Source organism: Centroberyx affinis, unplaced genomic scaffold (assembly GCF_046629955.1).
Source record: "Centroberyx affinis isolate AG114_WGS23_722 - 3 ecotype Tasmania unplaced genomic scaffold, CSIRO-AGI_Caff_v1 ptg000122l_1, whole genome shotgun sequence".
Lineage (NCBI taxonomy): Eukaryota > Metazoa > Chordata > Actinopteri > Beryciformes > Berycidae > Centroberyx > Centroberyx affinis.
This window is the reverse complement of record NW_027278823.1, coordinates 540,364-558,567: the sequence shown is the minus strand read 5'-3', so window position 1 is coordinate 558,567 and position 18,204 is coordinate 540,364. Positions and strand designations below refer to the sequence as shown.

Sequence of the window (18,204 nt, the reverse complement as noted above, 5' to 3'; positions counted from 1 at the left end):
TATACCATCATTCACAGACAGCAGCGGTACAAACTCTGAGAGTTGTTTTTGCATCATTTGGAAACAGTAACACCATATGTAAATCACAGTTTGTTCAATTGGCTCTCACTGCATGACTACAAAAACAAGACACCGTGGAAAGGACCAATCTGTACACACAGCAGCAGTATCCCTTTGGATCACCAACAGATTGGATTTGATTAGTTCACAAAGCACTAGTTTGACATAATACCCTGTTTCCATCCATGTACATTCTTGTGCAGAACAGCTCCGCTGTGCAGAGGTGAAACCAATCTGTTTCCCGTTCTGAGTTCACATAATGAATCTTGTCCCTGAGACTTCAAACTATGTCTGAATAATCCCCTTGCACCCTAGTTCCCCACCCTATCCCCCAAGCGTTCACTTCTTCCTACTTTATCATCTAGAGACATTCAACTTTTAGGTATGGGTTAAAGGGAGCTTCAGCCATTTCCATGTAAATGGATGAGTAGAAATGCACACCCACTGGCAGAAGGGCAGAGAATAGGACACAGCATCTGTCTCACACTCGGTCAGACACACACAACACCAGCCACATACAGTATGTAGATAGACTCTACACTGGCTCTGAGCTAACAGTGCACACACATTGAACAACATACACAGCTTCAGTCTCTTAGTTCGGTCCATCACAGAGAGAGGTTTTAATGATGTCTGGGTGTCAGGTGCAGTAGCTGTGCAGGGCTGTGGCTTGTGTGTGTTTGCATGTGCATGCGTGTGAGTGTGTGTTTATGGATTTCTGTATATGTATATAAGAACATCTATGCGTGTGTGTTCCCCCTGTGTTAAGTGAGGGCGTACTCAAACGTCCCTTTCTCCAGCCCCTCAATGCCATCAGCCCAGTTGGAGGAAGGCATACTGCTGTAGGGGTCCAGCAGGATCCTGAAACACCTGACAATCAGCAGCCCCAGGAACACCAGCAGCATCCCCACGAAGGCAAACGCCGTCTTCTGCTCCAGAGTCAGAGAGTGCGCCATCATGTCGTTCCCGCTCATGGCAGCAAGGGAGTGGTTGTAGTGGACGCTACACATGATGGCAAACCAACATCTAGACGCCTCATCTCTCCTCTGATAGGGTCAGGCGCTTATAAGCCTGCATGCTACCTGGTAAGAGATTATATAATGGCTTGAGATTAGTGCTTTGTTTTTGTGCAGAGAAGAAATCACTTCCATTTAATCATCCAATTTCAATATTCAGCCTAAATGCTCGTACACTGCGTATGCTGTAAGAAATAAGGGTGCCAATATGATAGTGTAAATATAGGAATTACAGACGATGTGAAATGAGCTGACCATGAAACATAAATGGTTACAGGTATCTATAAATAGCTCTTGAATGTGGTATCAAACAGATGTCCCGAGACTTCGATCTCTCTCTCTCTCTCTCTCTCTCTCTCTCTCTCTCTCACTCGTCCCCTCTGGGAATTCCACAGAAATTTTCAAAAAGCAAACATGAACAGAAGAGTGAGAAAGGCTGCATAAAAACGGGCTCAGTCACAACATCAAAAGGACATCAGTGCAACAATACTACACAAAACCATGGCTACATTCCTGTTAATCGAATCAGAATTACAGTGAGTTGCGCTGCATAGCCCACAGTTAAACATGAGAAAAGGTTTTAAGGCACAATGTCAAAACACCACATCTCAAGAAGCTATGACGTTATGCATGTTTGGTTAAGAAGAAAAGGCTCTCTACCTGTTGCGTGTGAGCTGATGCCTGCCAGACAGTGTAATTCCATTAGACAAGAAAACGGTGGAGATTGAGAAAACATAATGACAGAAATGATGTGGTCACACAACCAGAAAGCTTCCTTATTTCTTTCTCCCAAATCTTTCATATGAGCATAAGCAGCAGGTGGCTCAAGTCAAGGGAGGGGAGGGGGCTAGATGGGAGAGGGAGGGTATATATAGGGACAGGGGATTGAAAACGAGAGAATGGGGAAAGACAGAGAAAGGAGAAGGAAGTAGAATGATGAGTAAGAGAGAAAGACACTCTGCACAAGCATGCGTGTGTGTGTGTGTGTGTGTGTGTGTGTGAGAGAGAGAGAGAGAGAGAGAGGGAGGGAGGGAGGTAGGCTGAAAGAGAGAGACTGCATTGAGAGGTTCTGTGGTGTGGCTGTGTAAGGAAGAAAAGAAAAGCAGGCGTCTCACCGTCATTATCGTTCCATCCTCACAGACCTGTTGCTGCAGTTTCTCGTGAACAACTCCTCTTCATTTGAGCCCACAAACACATATCCATCGATCCATCCATTGTTCTCATAGTGGATATACGAGGCTAACCTCTCATCAAAGCAAAAACCTAGAGACACAGAGGGAAACAGAGAGAAAGAGAAGCGGCACAGATAGAGGTGGGATCAGGCTGTGATATGTGTCTCTTCTCAGAGAATCAGCTCCTCTCCTCATGCTCCCTTACTTGCTGCCTCCTACTCATTATCATTCTGTTTCTCTATCTCTCCCTCCAGAAGCACGCACGCTTGCTCCTGCTGCATGGCAACCACTTGTTAGTCTCACTCAGCTGGTCTGCTGCCTCAGTCATTCACAACATTCCCGCTCAGCAACACCAGGATGGATGCAGCAGTATAAACAAGCAATCTGCCTCTTCTTTTTCTTCTCCTTCTCCTCCCCTCCCCTGGTTTATTTGGCTTTTCTCAAAATGACTCCCCTAAAATGTGACAGGAATACCATGGCTTAGCCAGCAGGAGAAATGCTGCCTCTCGCTGATCCTGACCAGTAAATGCTGCCGCAAAGGTATTTTTGGTACAGCAAAGCAATATTCTCAAAGCTTGGTTTGATGATGTGTTTTTAATTGGTGCAGCTTGCTCTGGTCAAATTGAATTAGCCCCTCTGCTCAAAGGCTTATGATTGCAAGCCCCCTGGACATGATGAGGGAGAAGAGACTGGCACTTAAACAGACCTCAGTGAATGAAACACAGTATTATATAGGAAAACAAACAGCAGGTCAACTGATACCAGAATGCAGCAGTGTAGCCTCTAGCCATCTGTTACGTCAGTTATGCAGTGCAAATTCATATCAGAAATGTAGTTTTTGTCACATTTGGTGCAGTGACTTGGATCTTAGGATATGCTAAGTGGGCCATCATTCCATGAGGGAGATGGCCATTCTTGGTAAGACGGCACTCAGCGGGTGAAACGCTCTTTATGAGAGCAATAACTCATGGTTTAGGAAGTAAAGGAAGCTTTGTTTTTCTTTTTTGGCTACATAACTAGTACAAGATCAGTCTAAAAAAACAACAGGAGGTGATTGATAACATTCCTCGCATTTACTGTCAAAGTTTTAAACCACTGCATTGCCTTTTTGGCGTTTTTGCTTGGGTCAGTAGGATTTTCTAGTTTAGATGTGGTGTTATCGTTGGGCAGGTTTAGCTGGAGTCAGGTAGGATAGCACCTCCCCCACTCTATTTGTCAAAGCATTGGAGTTTAAATTGGAGGTAGCTCCTACTCTTAAGCACAGAAAAACACATTTTATTTCAATGACGATCCTGGCAAAATAGATTAGGAGATAACAATTGTAATTGCATTCAATTCAATCAAACAGACAAGATTAAAATGTGAAACTATGGGCTCACAGTACAATAAAGTCTATGGTCATCAGTGATGTGTCCAGTTAGTATGAATAGTATGATGCATAATGTATCCATAAGAGTGAATTTGCTGTTGCAGAGTAAACCCTCTCAAGTGTCCTTGAGGATTTTTCAGTCTTTTCTTATGAATATTGATGAAAATGAACACAACTTGATTGACTTAAATTACAGCAATTACGTTTTTTTGATTGCCTCCATGATATTTGTCGCTACTCAGAACAAGCTTTTATGCAGCCGTTAGTATGCTGATGTGCTTTCGGCTCTTTTGGCTCTGGCACAGGAACGGCTGAGAAGCTCTGAACCTGTTGCATAAAGGACATTAAAATACTGTCCATAGGACATTAGGGTAAAGATTACCAGACTTTATCTCAGTCAGACAACCGGTCAGAAGTACTGATACTGATACTAAGAACTGTAAAACGATGACTCTATTAACTGACTGTTCTTACAGTATCCCCTTTAATGCTAATGGACTCAACACCACACCGTGTTTTATGGTGTGATAATACAATCTGTAGGAGAAAGTACAAAGAAAGATGCAGTGAAATACCAAGGATTTAAAATACTTAGGATTCCACCTATTAGGATTCCCCCATTAGACTGACTGCAGCAATTGCTAATCCTCCTGGGGTCCACAAGTTAATTAAATTTACAGGATCCATTGTAAGTTTAATTTCCACTGTTAAAAGACAAGCATAGCACATTTCAATCCCATTGAGAGGATTTTATTATCTATAATAAACACTTTAATTAACAATATGCTATAATGGTGCCATGGTGATGGTGATGGGACAGACTGGCTTGTGAACAGGCACATCACATCATACAGTACATGTGAGTCTTATTCTAGTAATGGGGCCGTCCAGTAACAGGGTTTCTAGCTGTCTGGTAAAGCCTCCAGTCAAAAATTGCTATTTCTTCAAAGATGACCACAAAACCTCTGTTTTTGCATCTCTAATTGCGGTTGGAGTTACGCATAAGGACTCCAGGGAGGTTCAGGATACCGTTAAGTTTAAGAGGAGGTATATAATCAACTTTTTAGGTGAAAATTATGATAAGTTATGGGTTGACTACAAAGCAACCCAGTAAAACCTCTGTTAAACCTCTGTCAGTCTGAGCCACAGGAGGATGGCAATGTCTTCATTAAGTTTTTGCAAAGACACCCTAATGTTTCTCATGATAAATTGGATAACATTTTAGCCTGGACTGTTTCCAAGGGAGCCATTACAGAGAAGTCTGTTGTAATAACTATTGACTCCAGGAGGAATCAGGTCCACAGAGACCTAGCCTGCAGTTTCTACCCGGACTGTGCTGAGACATCATTATTACAGTTTTATCTGCAAATGCGGCGGGATTCCTTAATTTTTTCTCTCTGCTACTCAAATATTGTGACATTAGGAGTCACCTTCCAGTTTACATTTCTACCTGCAGCTCCTAAATGCACTATATGATCCAAAATGACAAAAATGCAGAACATTTGCACTTATTCTTCTTTAGTGAAGCCATTATCATTTTTCAGCACTCTTGGTATCCAACACTATATAGATTGTGCAGGTGGGATGTACACTACTTAAAACAATTAACTTGCAAAGGAAATGTATTATCAGTTTACTGACTTGGTGTTTCATTTATAGAGTAATACATGTATGTTCAAGGTTAATTCTGCTGCTATATTGTGGGTCAATCTGATGGTTAGCAATCCAGTGTGTTTGCAATCCACCCCTTCACACCTGACTCAGCAGTGAGGCCAGTTTCTGAATGAGGTCAAAATTAAACACACACATGCAGATTGCACATATGTTGCACTAATTGTTGTAATTGTTGCGTTCTAGTATGCTTATGGCTAACATTTCTCCTTATTTTCAATGAATGCAGAGACCTAACCAACCAAAATTCAAAATGTTTTTAGATAATATAGCAAGCATCTGGATCAAAGAAGCGCCCTGGTAGATAGGCCTTAATTACTGACACACAGATAAAACCACTGTCTGCATCATGTGTCTGTAGTGTGAACTGGTTGTGAAAGGGATTAGTGAGATAGAAACTGGCTTGGCTGACAGTGATGACTGTGCATTTTTCCTCAAAATATATAGAAAGATGACGTATGAAAAAAGCACAATTTTGAAACAGGCTATAGAGTCTGTTTACAGAGGGGAAGTCACACAGGGGAGGCGCTCTCTCCTCTCCAAACAAATACCATTTATGTGCCCTTAAGCAAGGCACTTCAGCAACTGCCCCGGTGGAGCTGCTTGCTTCCCAATAGCAGACTACAAGACTGTATTGTTTTTCTTGGCTGCTCCAAGATGTAATGTGTGTAGGTGTCTAAATGTCAGTGCTGCACTTCTGTCCAGTCTTGGCCTCAGGACAAAAAAATCACGGTCTTGGCCTCATACCTCAAAAATTTGAACGTGTAGGAGATGGACAAAGATCTCTGTAGGAGTACACACTAGGCTAATCTAGGTTGTCAACTATCTGTGGAAGTCCAATTCAGATTGCCTATGTTTTTGCTGCTTGCTGTCCCACAGTACTAGACCTACTGTGCAGATTCTGTACAAATGTTACAGAATATATTGTATCAAGAAAATGAAATTACTCTCCCATTAGAGTAATAGTGTACCAATCAATAGTTTCAGGAATGATGAATTGGCTTGGCTTTATACGATAATCAATACAGCAAACATTTTTCTTCTGACACTGCTGGTGTGCTGCTTTGAATATATACAGTGCTATACTATAGGTATTATTACTGAATTACACTCATTCCAATTAGAAAACAAATGTATAACTATATCATTAAAATAGGAGTTCTAAAAGACAGCATTCATGGATCTTGGAAAGTAATTGACATGATCTGGCCTTGGTCTTGTACTTGCATCAGAACTGCTTTAGGTCTTGCACAGGGCTTGGCCTTGTTTCGGTCTGGACTGGAGTGATGTAGCACAGGTGTATGTGCCATATCTATTAGAAGGCCTTTGTTTCTTCCCATGGCTGTAGTTTTGCATTTTATCTGTCCACCCCCCCCCCTCCCGCTCACGCACGCACACGCACACGCACACCTCATCCCACCCACATGGTCTGCATACTCAGCAGGGAATTTAATTGCTGACTCCTCAATCCATGTTTGCCAACCACGGAGAAATCTGTGCAATCTCTTGATTTGTGGGCATAAAATATTCACACTTTATCTCTGCATTCCTCTCCTCTTCGCCCCTCCCTCCCATACTCTATTCTATTCTATTGACCAAGGCCCCCTCTGTATTTTGTGCATAGGCTGCCTAGCAACACATCCCAAGTCTCGCGTTGGAGGCAAAAATCGCCGCTGCATTTTGACCTGCGTAGCGACAGGGGCATCTTGCGTTGTGTGAGGCAAACAAACCTCAACATGGCAGATGTTATAACTCTTGATGATGACCCAAAGCAAGAGGAAACCGCTGTGCCCATCCCGGTTGAAAGCGAGGAATCATCTCAAGACACCGCCAATGGCGTGAAAACGTAACTGAAAATGTTTTATTGATCCATCCCGTCTGTGCAGCGGTTAGCTAACGTTAGCTAAGATGGAGTCCTGTGTAGCTAAGCTAGCTAATATTAGCGAAGAAGCATTGTAACGTTAAGGTTAGGCCTACAGTGCCTTGTGTAATAGATGTTACCTAGTTAACATGGCGCCCGTAGGCTATTTTATGTGTAGAGTCTAAAAATGATGTCACATTTAGGCTAGGTGGTACAGTGCAATAGCGCACCTGTAGTGGGTGTGAATCTCAGTTTGTTTTGCTAGCTTGGTAGCTAACGTTAGCTAACATTACCGAGTCCAAAGCCAGCGAGTTAAACATGTAGCTAGTCAAATATGCCGGATTCAGCTCACATGGTGATACCGCTACAATCAGTCAATATTAGCGTCCCCGCTAAAGCCCGCTCAGCTCATCAGTCTGCAGTAATGTTTACATTCGTGAGTTGTGCTGAGGTAACGTTAACTGCATATGGCTACGTTATGCTACACTATCAACCAATGAATGAATGACTATTGTCTTTGCCCCATCACAGTTTGAAATGCCCGTTAATATAACTGCGGTTGTTGTGGTTTTGAGTTAGGCTTTACTCTGACTTATTGCTTAATACGTTTTGTAGAGAAGCTGAAGAAACCCAGGCACCCAAAGAAAAGCCTGAACCTAAAGAGAAGTCCTCTGGGAGCAGAAGAGGAAACCGCTACCATCCCTACAAAGACAAACATGGTGGTGCGGGAGACAAGAAGGGTGCTCACAGGAACCGGGTGTTCATCAGCAACATCCCCTATGATATGAAGTGGCAGGCTATTAAAGATCTAATGCGCGAGAAAGGTAATTTCTCAGGATGTTAGGGCGATGCTTTCCCCCTCTCTGTCTCTTCAGCTGATCAGAAGTTCTTGACCTCTCTTCCTTTGTTACCAGATGGATCACCCTGCTTATAGTAGTAGTCAATTAGATGTTCTTACCTTTCTCTGGATGCCCTTAGCGCAGATGGTAGGGAACCAGCATAGTGCGATATTAGCTTAGTGGAGTTTTACTTAACTCTTTTGGTTGGACACCAATTTAGTTTGGACTGATATGTCTGTGAGAAAAGGAAGATGAGCTTAGTTATTTTGTTACTTGTTTTATGGTATTGTCAGCTCCTAAATGTAACCTCAAACCAGTAGTAGTATTGACTGTTGTATGATTTTGTTGCATCTGTTGTAAGGTGAACCTTAATTCTATAAATGAAACTATTGTTATGCTCTACCTTCTGAACTATGGGTTTTTAATAAGCCTTTCGAAAGGTGAGAGGACAGTTTAAAAACTCTCAACTGACATCAATGGAATCTTGTTGACCAACTGATCAATATTGAAGTCTTTTGAATTTCCCAGGTTGAATGTAGCTGTGTTTCTCTCTGGCCTTGGCCTGTGGGTGTCTCAGTCACTGCCCAGAAAGGCATGGTGTTGTCTGGTGGGATGTTGGTCTGGGCTGACTGTTGATCATTAATTGGACATCTCCATCTGTAGCGGCATTGCCAAGGCCAACGGCGACGTGAAGACTTGGTGACTTAAATCCCTTTGTTCTCTTGGTATTTTTCCTTTGTATGTCTCATGTAGTTGGTGAGGTTACATACGTGGAGCTCTTTAAGGATGCTGAAGGAAAGTCAAGGGTAAGTGATGTGGTCAACTTGCTGCACGAGGTTTTAAATGCCCTCAGCAGTCTCTTTATCATCAAGTGCTCTTTTAGGTACTGATCCTTTGGGTCTGTCTACGATATGTTACTGAACTGGAGATAGGTTGTGTTTAGAGCCTGATAGATGGCTAATGATTGATTTTCATTTGAAAGGGAGATGTCTCGTTGATTCTGGAAAAGTAGCCTAACGAACTCATCTAAGAGTACACCTTTGTTTTTGTTGTTGTCATTTCAATTGGTGTCAAAGTTTGTCTGTTTGGCCATTTTCTAAAGGGAAATGTGGATTGCGTGATTTGTCTTATTTATTGACCCTGACTGTCTCAAAATCTTACATTACAATTCTTTTATATGGCACAACTCTCTCTTCAAAGGAACAAAACACTTCTGTAAGATATTGTAGATTTTTCAATATTTAACTTAAAGAAAACATGCCATATAGGCATATTATACACTGTTTTGCTTTATTGTCATGGTAAAACTGATACATTCCAAACTAGGTATTATATGGATCTACTAATGCATTTCTAATTTTCTACCTTCATATTTCATTTCAGTGCACACCATTCAAATGTTTTAACCAAGTTTAAGTTAAATCACAGTGCATAGGTGTGTTTGTATGACACGGGTTATCCCAAACCTTTTTCTAGCCCTACTATTATTTTTTAAAGACCAAAATTGTAAACTAGCAACACTGTTGTGCTTTGGATAATGACAAGAATATGCACTTATTGGGCTTTAAATCATAAGTTTAAAACACACTTGATCACTAACAAAAGCCTGCTGGCTCAAGCTGGCAACCAAATATTTGGCCAACATGCAGTATAGAAAATACTAGAAGCATGTTGATAAATGAAGTTTATAATGTTCATGTGCTTTGTTTTGATTGTAACGGTGTTTTGTTTACTCCCTCCACTCTGGATATATGTGCTACCTGAACTCCATAATTCTCCTTGGTTAGGGTTGTGGGTAAGAAACTGCATCATATTCTCTAATTTAGATTTTTTTTTTTTTTATCTCAAATTTGCATGGCCTTGTGTGATGTCTCTGTTGTCTCTGCCTCTCCAGTGTGGTGGAGTTCAAAGATGAAGAGTTTGTGAAGAAGGCAATAGAAACTATGAACAAGCATGACCTGAGCGGAAGGCCACTCAACATCAAGGAGGTAGGAACGATTTAGGGCAATTATGGAAAAAATAATAATCCCAATTATTTTTTGCTTCATGATTATCAATCAGGATTATTTGTTTCGGTTTCAGGAAACACAATTATTATATTGCACTTTTCCAACATATACAGTACTGTGCAAAAGTCTTAGGCACCCTAGATTTTTTTATATAAATTTCTTAGAAGTCTTAGATGTTTATTTGTTTTCTGCAGTAGTGTGTCAGTAGACTGCTGTTTATTGTAAATTTTTGATATTCAGAAACTTTTCATTTCATTAGTTTTAGCATCTTCACTTTATGGATTTCTTAAACATATGCCTAAGACTTTTGCACAGTACTGTATTTTCACTTTTTAACTTTTTTCAGTGTAGTATTTCTCAAAATAGCAGCAGCTAGAAAGTAAAATTTTCACTCTTACTGTCTTACGCTTATTATATAAAGCAAACTTTGCCTTGTTTGTCGCCATCTTGTTTAAAACCAAAGTATCTCCAAATAACAGACAAAGATCCTTTTAGGAACTAAAATAACGTTTTCGCATTCAGACTCGGGAGAAGAATTTTCCTCTCTGACACTGGGCCGATCCATTCTTTTCCACGTTTCTTGCTGCTGCGTTTTTCCAAAGATGGTCTCTGATGGTTTCTCTCTTTCTTTCCCACCGGTGCTGCATGCTTCTCCACCTAAAATTTCGTTTTGGTCACATTTGGGTGCACGCGCATTCAAAGGTTGTGACTGGTCACGCATTATGGAAGCGCTTAATGTACCATACCAGAACTTGATAATATAATAAACATTTAATATTGCAGAATAACTCAATTATTAATCGTGGAAACAGAAAATTGCAATATACAATTATCTAGGATTACTTGTGCAGCCCTAGAGCAATTGGATAAATATTTGACTGCATCATATTGGTAGTATCATAGTGACAAGATGGAAATGAAAATGTTCTTGCTATATTATCTTGGATTAGAGATAAATTGTAATCTTTTTTTCTTACACAAGGACCCTGATGGGGAGCACGCGCGGCGCGTGCTGCAGCGCATGGGAGGAATACACCAGGGAGGTCGAGGACAGGAAGGAGGGCCAGGCGGGATGAACCTGCCACCCTCCATTGCCAACAACCCCAACATCCCACCTGAGGTCATCAACTCGCTGCAGGGTGGACGACTGGGCACCACTGTGTTTGTGGCCAATGTGAGGACACAGTAATACAGTCTCCAAATCTAGCTAAAAATGATTGTACATGATCATTACAAATCGCTGTGTTGTTCTATTGTTGTTTTGCAGCTGGATTTCAAGGTGGGCTGGAAGAAGTTAAAGGAGGTGTTTAGCATGGCAGGTGTGGTGAAACGGGCCGATGTAAAGGAGGATAAGGACGGCAAGAGTAGAGGAATGGGAACAGTCACTTTTGAGCAGCCACTGGAGGCTGTACAGGCCATATGTATCCTACAGAATCCAGTACAAAAACAGAAACACACACATGCACACAGCAATCCTTTCCAGTTTTATAGCAACCTTCTCCTTGACTCTGGACTCAGCCATGTTCAATGGACAGATGCTGTTTGACAGACAAATGCATGTTAAAATGGTATGTTGGTTATCTTATCACTCTACTGAAGTTGTACAGAGCATGTTAAAATGTGTTTTTATATTTATGTTGTGTTGTTTTATAGGATGAGAAATCTCTTCCACCTGATGATTTCCGTCAAGCAGAAAAAGCACCTCAGTTACCGAGTAAGTAAACTGTAGTCCCCCCTGTCAGTTGTTAAAACCAAATTCATGTCTATCAGGTTTGACAGGTTTACAGGTTAGGAGAACTTGCCACATCATGCTGACAAACAGTAAAGATGCCGTGCTCATACCAAATGACTAGTTATAGTTATACCTCTAAATGCTGACCGATGAAGCTGTATTCTATACCCACAATTACCTTTTTGCTCTTACTGTAATAAATCATGGCATGTCAGGTCACCACTTGGACAGGATTCCACACAGGCTTGTTGAAACACAATGTCTTCCTCCAGAACAGGCCTGAGAAAATAAATGGTTATTGCCATGGCAGTGGAATAGGAAGTAGAGTAGCCTGCTTAAGAACTTTACAAACTATAAATGTTTGTAACCATAAAAGTTACAAACATTTATTGAGAGAGTACAAAATTTTTTTTCTAGTGGATTCCTATGGAGGATCTGTAACTCTGTTGCTATCTATATTCTCCTTGATGCATAATGTATTCATACATTTACGCATAAGTGCTACAATTAAACTGTCCTTTTTTTTATTGTTTGTTTTGTGTGTAGGGGGTCTAGGAGGTATTGGGATGGGACTAGGACCAGGAGGGCAGCCTATTAATGCCAACCGTCTGAGTGGAGGAGGAGGCATGGGCTCTATGGGGCCTGGAGGTCAGTCAACTCTCAGTTGTCTTTAGGCGGGAAACGCTCCCACACACTACACTACACATACAACATACATAGGCTATGCCAGTGTTTGTGACGGCCCTCGATAGTGACATTGTGAACAGGACAAGATGTGTAAATGCTAATTGAAGGTTTAGTATAATTTTGTAAAGTTTTGCATTCTTCATTTGATGAAGTCTAAACAACAATCATTGAATCAGACAGAACTAGATGGTCAACACATTCACACCACAACACAGCATTCATCAACAACATCAACAACTTTGAGCAGCATTCTCTTAATACTTAATACACCAGCAAACAAACATACTCAGTTAATGTGTAAACCATTAAACCATCAGCTCTTGGCAGCCATACTTACTTGGCTCATCCAGTGACCCTGCAGCAGTCTGAATGTGGGTTATAGAGATAAGAAAAGTAGAGTTGCTAAAAACAAAAATTCTGGGCTTTACCAAACTGCTAGGTTTTAGGAACTGGCTGACACTGCTCCCAAAAGTTAGCTATCCATAGATACGTACCCATTGACACGGTTTGACTGACTTGCTGGTTCTTTGCCTTAGGTATGGATGTTCCAGGTTACGGTGGAATGAACAGACTTGGAGGAGGTAAGGTCTTCACCACCTTTTATTGCTGTCTCTGTGTGAATCATTGGACTGGTGGGACTATCCTCTCCTTTCTGTAGAGGGAAGGGGAGAGCGCTGGTGAAACTTTGTGCTGCCTTTGATAGGTATGAGCGGTGGAGGGAGCTTCGGGGGCATGGACAGCATGGGCAACATGGGTGGCTACGGAGGGAGAGACATGGCGCCCATTGGCAGGATGGGAGGTACGGGGGTATGCTCGCTCCAAGTGTGCAGAGATGTGATTTAGTGACTTCCTCTAACATTATAAATCTAAACATGCACCTCTGTGTGTCTTTAGAAACTTCAGAGTTTTGTAAAGTTTACTTGCATTTTTTCCTGTGTGTTTAGATATGTACCGGTCAGGGATGGGCGGAATGGATCGGGACTTTGGCCGCAGTGACATGCCGATGAATCGAGGATTTGGGGACTCATTTGGAGGAATGGGTAAGTACAGTGACATTCTGACTTCAAGCAACCCTGAACTCCATCCATACTGAACCACCAGACAGCAGAGGCTATGCAAGCTCTTCTCTTCTCTCTCTTCTCTCTAGTTTGGCTTTGAGCTTTGTGCTGTTCTGTTTGTGGGCTGACTGTTGTGTTTGCGTGCTGTTGTGATACTGTAATAATAATATAATATTATGGTATAATCTAATGTGCGCCGGCTTGCATTCTCTCCCTTATGAGGAGGTGGAAGTTTTGGAGGAGGCATGGGCAGTGCTCGCACGGGACACATGGGGACTGGATTAGGTACGTCAGATATTCCATCCTTAATTTTCTTTTCTCCATGGATCCTCTATCTCAGCTCATCAATTCCCCTCACTTATAGATACAGAAGGGGGAACTTGTGAACTACAGCCAACTATGCTACTTAGGGGTGCAACGGATCACAAAACTCACGGTTCGGATCGTATCACGGTTTTGAGTCACGGATCGGATCATTTTTCGGATCAGCAAAAAAAAAAAAAAAGGGTTAGGGTTAAATGCACTTTAAAAGTAGATAGGTAGCAGCACAAACCAACAAGCACTTTAAAACGAATGTAGCACTTCAGGACTTTATTATATTATGTATGTTTGAATGTATAAATGTGATAACTGTTTTTGCTGTTCTTATTTTATATATTTTATTTACTTATGTATGTGTTTTTAGTATTGACGTATTGAAGACACATTGTAGTACTGAAGAATTGAATTAATTTAAAAATGTGCTACTTTGGCTCTGATGCAGCCGCCTGTCTCTGTCTGTAGTCTCCACTCTGTAGTCTCGCTCAATGTCCCGCCCACAGCACTCTCTGATTGGTTACACGTCACGAGTAATAGCCTATCAACACTGAAGGCTCTGCCACAGACAGGCAAAGAGACTGGAGCTTCTCCGAGTGGAGCTGTGTGTGAAGGGAAGGCAACATGTTGCCGAAGTTGAAATAAACATCACAATCTTGCGATCTATTTCAATGATGACAAGCATGCCCAGTTTCCCAGTTCCACCACTGAAAATGCCCGAAGTCAAGTCACAGCCTACGGGATTTCACTCAACGGAGGCGAAAGCGACGGCTTTTAAATCAGTCGCTCTTCCTTTTTTCTTCTTCCCTAACTCAGTCATTGGGCTTCAGAGTAAAACAGAACGCATCTGTCTTGTCTGTATCTTTTCACTGCAACTCTGCATCGAGACTTAGGGAATTGTTACTTTAAAAAGTAACAGCGGCAGTAAAACTATTTCACACTATGATGGTTAAACTTTGCAATTAATCCGCGATTCATATGCGTTCCGAACCGTGGGGGCGGATCCGTACGGATCACGGATCAACTACAGTCCGTTACACCACTAATGCTACTAGTCTATGGCAGTTGGCATTCAAAAGTTAATAATCCTTACAATATTACATTCTGCTGACAGCTAATACAGCCAGACATGTAAAAGAAGAAATGACTACTATCATGACAGGTTAAATGAAATATAAAATGGATGCTGGGTGACGGGGTGGCCTCGTAGTTAGAGAGACGGCCCTTCAGCTAGAGGAGCTGGGTTCAGGCCCCTGTGTGTGCAAGCACTGGCCCTGCTGAGGTGTCGCTGAGCGAAAACACTGAATGTTCGGACTTCCCTGTGGAGGGGGGTGGCAAACAAGGAATTTATCAAAGTATCACATCACAATTATTTACTATTATTTAAAAATATCTAAAAAATATTTGTATTGCTTATATGAATCAACAAGCATGGGACAAATGTGTATCCAAGTAGTGTTTTGTCTCTTTTTAAATGATTTTTTTTTTTTTGCTCCTGCTGCTTCAGTTTACCTCTCCATGTGTAATCTCTACCACGTCAAACCGTACTCATGCCACACCTAAATCATTCATCTCATAACACGTGTAATTTAACAAAATAAGTGTCATTCCACAGCTATAGTATGAATAACTAAAATAGTCCTTATTTAGGCTGGTCTTGCATAATGCTGGAGGCTGGAGTTCTTGCCCTCAGTTCTCCTTGCTCTATTAAAGAAAAACATTGAGATTTTGCCCATTTTCAGTGACTAGCAATGATTAGTTCCATCCTTTGCTTTGTCAGAAACTTTTAATTGAAATAGACTTCTCATAGCTCCCAGTGTCTCCAAAGTAAGTTATCTGTCATTGTGACAGTAATGTGAGCACTATTGTGTAGAAAATTTGCATGGACACTTTCAGAAAACTAAATTTGGACGATAGAGAAAATGGACCATAATGCTGATAGTCATTTTTTATTATTTCCGAAGGCATGATTAGAATGTGAGAGGCTAGATTACCGAGTTGAGCGTTGTAGGTGGATACGTGACCTAGGTCTGGTTGGTCTACATAATATTATAGCGCCTATAAGAATGACTTTCCTTAGTCTAATTGTATTGTAAATATTCATGACTGGGAGGCAGGCGTACAAGTTAATGTGCTGCGCTTTGTTCTGTTAAGTCAAAAAGCCTGAACATAAATATGCATTGAGGGTTGAGAAAATCGTAGCTTGCATTGAATGAACTTGGACACGTACAGTTGTGCACATGCAAAATACACTCACAAGACTCAAAATTCCTGTTGACTCCTTGTGGACCTTGTTTGATGCTCGAGGGTAGAAGGTGGTTCCAAGTCTGCACTCCCTGTACAAACAGTGTAGCCGACCATGTTGGACTTTCGTGACAACTAAAGCTTTGCATTGATGGAATACCAAGGCAGGGACAAATCGGAGACTTTTGACAGTGCTTAGATGCACTTTAATGACACTTTTCAACTTAATTGGAGGAAATGGGAGTTGCGGGGTTAAGCGCAAGACTGTGAAACTTGATGTTAAGGTATCAATGTGTAAATGTGCTGAAATGGTAAAACGTATCAATTTATTATGCAAGGCAATTATGATGGTATTAGGAGAAATTGAAAGGCTGGTATGATCTTGAAATCCCTGTCCTTATAGCTGTGTAGCCAGCCTATGCAGGGCTAGGACAGTGCTGTATCCTCCATATACTGCACCGTCTAAGAACACAGCAGAGGGGTTCCTCGTCTCAGATGCTCACTTAATAAGTGTGTGTTTGTTTGTGTGTGTCCATTGCAGGTGGCGGAATGGGCAATATGTCGATGGACCGTATGGGCTCCAGCTTTGACCGTATGGGCATGGCAGGAATGGAGATGAACCGTGGCTTTGGAGGCTATGGAGGAGGGGGAGGTTCCCACATGGGTGGAGGCATGTCCGACAGAGGCTCTGGGTCCAAGGGGGGCTGTCAGATCTTTGTGCGAAATGTAAGTGCAGGTAGTTAGATATGTGGTTTAGGCTAGAACTGAACATTGCAGATGGTTCTGCTAGTATAGTGAAAAGGAGGCTGTCAAGTAGGATCAGTTACAGAGCCACTTCTGAGACTTCCCCAACTGATTTAATATATATTTCAGTTGATTCATATATTTTCTCTTTGTGTTGATGCTCTCGACTCACATTAATTGAGGTCCTGATAGGCAAGAACTCATGCTCTTGCAATGCATTACATTTAAATGTAAATGGTAATGATACTGTAAATGTCTAATTAATTCTAGGATTGGTTTGTTTAGATTAATTACCTGGTGCTGTACTTAACAGTAGGATTTGAAAGTTGTGAGATTATTTTCCCATTCCTCCTCCTAGTCCTTCTGCTTTAATGATCAATTTGTATATGCTTTATTGATGTGCTCATCTCTTATTTATCCTATGCTGTGTTCATCCCTCCCAGCCTCAGATTTTAATATGTTGATGCAGTTTCTTTGTTTGTGTTGCAGCTGTCATATGATCTTACTTGGCAAAAGCTGAAAGAGAAGTTCAGTCACTGCGGTACGTCCTTAAATATGAATCTAATCTTTATTGCTGATGCATTTGCACAACTCAAACATTAACTTAGACTTCCCTCTGACATTGACACATGGATCATATACGAACAAGAATCCCAATATAATATCAGGTTTTGGATTTATCTGCACTGTGAAACATTGTGGTGTCAGCATTTCAAACACTTAACTCATTCCTGTCTGTGTACTGCAGGCCAGGTAATGTTTGCAGAGATCAAGATGGAGAATGGGAAGTCAAAGGGCTGTGGGACGGTGAGGTTCGACTCTCCAGAGAGTGCTGAGCAGGCCTGTAGGATGATGAATGGAACCAAGATCAACGGCCGAGAGGTGGACGTCCGTATAGATCGTAACGCCTAGAGCTTTCGTAGAAGTCACACTAACACACGTCCACATTCAACCCTCTTGCCAATGAGCTTTTGTTTTGTTTTAAAAACACAGTTATTCCATATCTCCATTATGTCCACTGTTTCACAAACTTTTGTTTATATATTAAGATTTTTTTTCCATCTTTGTTTTGTAAACCCTTTTTAATTTGTGGGGCAGTTAATTGAACAAATAAACTTTTTTAATTTTTAAACCTGGTGGTTGTAAATTCTACTGAGATCAAAGTCTTCAAGTTGCTCATCATCCCAGTGTGTGTTTAGCTGAACCTGAGGTGCAGTTCTGTTAAACATGATAGCTTCTCATTGCACTACATAAAATGACCTCTTGAAGTGTGAAACTCCTTATTGCTCATGAAGGCAGCAGGGAATTATCAAGTAATGGTCTCTAACCCTTTTCACATAAAGCTATATGAATTTCCCTACCTCCATGATCAATTGTAATTTTAAGTCAAGGGTTGCCATATTTGATTCAACTGGCATCGATACAGA

At 41.4% G+C, this 18,204-nt stretch overlaps 2 protein-coding genes across 2 annotated transcripts; one reads left to right on the top strand and one right to left on the bottom strand.

Moving 5' to 3' along the window:
• Positions 1–824: 824 nt before the first annotated feature.
• ctxn2 (cortexin 2) lies at positions 825–1,070 on the bottom strand. The gene has a single exon (XM_071528992.1). It carries the CDS (start codon positions 1,068–1,070, stop codon positions 825–827), a length of 246 nt encoding a protein of 81 aa, XP_071385093.1.
• Positions 1,071–6,988: 5,918 nt separating this feature from the next.
• On the top strand, positions 6,989–18,193 carry myef2 (myelin expression factor 2). Its single transcript, XM_071528739.1, has 17 exons — positions 6,989–7,134; positions 7,765–7,973; positions 8,742–8,794; positions 9,776–9,783; positions 9,883–9,976; positions 10,980–11,171; positions 11,265–11,418; positions 11,516–11,565; positions 11,651–11,711; positions 12,276–12,377; positions 12,953–12,997; positions 13,120–13,215; positions 13,361–13,456; positions 13,700–13,759; positions 16,575–16,759; positions 17,267–17,318; positions 17,526–18,193. The coding sequence occupies exons 1-17, from the start codon at positions 7,025–7,027 to the stop codon at positions 17,687–17,689; spliced, it is 1,731 nt and encodes a 576-aa protein (XP_071384840.1). The 5' UTR covers positions 6,989–7,024; the 3' UTR covers positions 17,690–18,193.
• Positions 18,194–18,204: the final 11 nt, after the last annotated feature.

Coding starts and splice junctions, on each gene's coding strand:
- ctxn2 (XM_071528992.1), bottom strand. CDS start 1,070: ATGTGTAGCGTCCACTACAACCACTCCCTTGCTGCCATGAGCGGGAAC.
- myef2 (XM_071528739.1), top strand. CDS start 7,025: ATGGCAGATGTTATAACTCTTGATGATGACCCAAAGCAAGAGGAAACC. Junction 11,712..12,275: donor AAAAGCACCTCAGTTACCGA/GTAAGTAAACTG, acceptor TTTTGTGTGTAG/GGGGTCTAGGAGGTATTGGG. Junction 12,998..13,119: donor AATGAACAGACTTGGAGGAG/GTAAGGTCTTCA, acceptor TGCCTTTGATAG/GTATGAGCGGTGGAGGGAGC.